General features: G+C 35.7%; 1 protein-coding gene across 1 annotated transcript in view; it reads left to right on the top strand.

Annotated features, from left to right (window-relative positions):
* The window catches only part of LOC109823452 (peptide methionine sulfoxide reductase A5), a 3,708-nt gene extending 2,504 nt beyond the window's left edge, over positions 1 to 1,204 (top strand). The window contains exon 4 of the mRNA XM_020389741.1: positions 786 to 1,204. Within this exon, the coding sequence (XP_020245330.1) occupies positions 786 to 988 (203 nt within the window). The 3' untranslated portion in view covers positions 989 to 1,204. The remainder of the gene's footprint in view (positions 1 to 785) is intronic.

Raw genomic sequence — 2,149 nt, 5'->3', positions numbered from 1 at the left:
ATTGTGATGGATACATGTTTCAGTTATCTTTCTTATTTAAACTGTAGTAGAAACAACGTTCTAGCAGCAATAAGTTTCCTTAGAACTAATATAAAACATCAAGATTACAACAATTAGACAAACTATTTACCATGAGAAGTAATTTTTGGTCCCTCCTCTGCACTTTATGCTTGTTGTTGATAGAAGCCAGGTCTTTCAATTATTCTCTTATGAAAGTGTAGGTACAAAGTAAATCTGGCAGTATCAACTGATGACATAGGAGTTATGAAATGCAAAAATAGTATTTTCTGAAATGTTTAGAATACACCATGGTTTTTATGTGCAAAGAGAAATGTAAGAATCAAACCAATTACTGATATTCTCTGACGAGGTTAAGGTATTCGTTTTTGTTTCGATACTGGTTTTAGAAAGATCTAAGTATAACAGAGGGTTTGGGTCTGAATTAGACAGACAATGACCAGGAAGAACTAGAATAATGGCGAACTTCTACAACATATCTTAAGAAGGTATACACAAGATACTCTTGGGAAGACAAACAAGTAAATGTTTTGGCCATTCATTGACCACTTCCGGGTTTCCAGTGGAATATAAAGTAAACAAGAACGACCGTATTTCCTTGATTCTTTGGCTTCAACCATGCTTCAAGGTTGATTATAATTCTATATCCAGTCTATCATGTTTCCTCTTCTTGGCTACTTGGTTCTCACTGTATTTATAATGAAATACCTGCACAAAGTTTCCATGAATTGACTGCTATCTTAGTTAAAACTATTTTTGCATTTTGTTGCAGAAATTTGAGCTGAAACGCAATCGTTTTCTCCAGCAACTGATAGGAAACATGCCAGACTTAGAGCTCGTAACTTCTAGTTTGGCTGCAAAATTGAATGGTTATGCTGCTGAGCTTTGTCCACCAGAGATCCAGAAGAAGATAGATTCTAAGATTGATGACATATTGAAGAATGGCTGGCCCATCTTGAGAAACATCTAACACCAAATCTAGAAAATGATGGGTGGAAACTGAAAATATGTGGGTTGTGTATCTAAGCTCTTCTTCAAAATGCATAGAGATCTATATATCTTGTCCATTATATGAAGTGCATCATATTCTTTTTGTATGAACAAAGACTATTAAATTAGTGTGAAGATATGGTGTATGTAAAAGTTCCAGCAATCATCTAAAAGTCTGTGATACTTGGATACGTCATGATTAGCAGCTTCATACATATTAGCCATTATTTCTCTTCTCCTGCTATCCTTCTCCCCCTCCATCTGCATCTTTGCTTCTCATCTTCTTCTTCTCCAGCTCGTCCACCCAAATATTTTCCGTACTCCATCATCTAAATCTTTGCCCTATTCCTCTCTCCCTCCACCACCTCCGCTCTATGCGCCCCCTCTCTCCTCTCCTCCCTCCACCACCACCTGCGACCTTTTTCAATCTTCTTCCTTCTCTATCGTCATTCTTCCTTTAAAGTCATGCTGAGATTAACAAAAAAGCCTAGAAGTTGAGAGAAAAAAGATTAAAGTTAGCAAAAACTAGATGAAAGTAACAATTAACAAACAAGCATTTATAGTTAACAAAAATTAACTATGGTTAATTAAAAAAATACCTAAAGTTAGCTGGAAACAACCAAGATTAATAATTATTTTTTGCTAATTCTATTATTTTTTCTTAATTTAGACATTTTTTGTTGAATTAGCTGTCGTTTGTTAATTTTAGTTCGTTTATGTTAATTGTAAATATTTTTTGTTAATGATAGATTTTTTATTAACTTTAATTGTTAGTTGTTAACTTTTATTTTTTTTCTCTTAATTATTTTTTGTTAACTTTGACATGATGTTGAAGGAAGGACGATGACAAAGGAGTAGGAGAAGGAAGAAAGGCGAATCAGAGTAGAGTTCGAAGTGGAAGCAGGAGGTAGAAGGAGGCGTGTATGGATTGGAGGTCGAGGAAGAGGATCAATAAGGAAAGAATGTAAGTGGAGGAGGAAAAGACAAGCAAAGTTAGAGATGGAGGAGAAGGAGAATAAGAGAGCGGAAGTGGAGAAGCCCGAGGAAGAAGAAAGAGGAGCGAGTAGACGACCAGTGATGGAGGTGGAGGAAGAGATTGAGGAAGAAGGCAACAAAAAATTTCTAGGAGGAGGCCAAAGGT

The sequence above is a fragment of the Asparagus officinalis genome, chromosome 1 (assembly GCF_001876935.1).
Source record: "Asparagus officinalis chromosome 1, Aspof.V1, whole genome shotgun sequence".
Lineage (NCBI taxonomy): Eukaryota > Viridiplantae > Streptophyta > Magnoliopsida > Asparagales > Asparagaceae > Asparagus > Asparagus officinalis.
The sequence above is the reverse complement of the archived record's forward strand: the minus strand, read 5'-3'. Positions and strand labels throughout refer to the sequence as shown.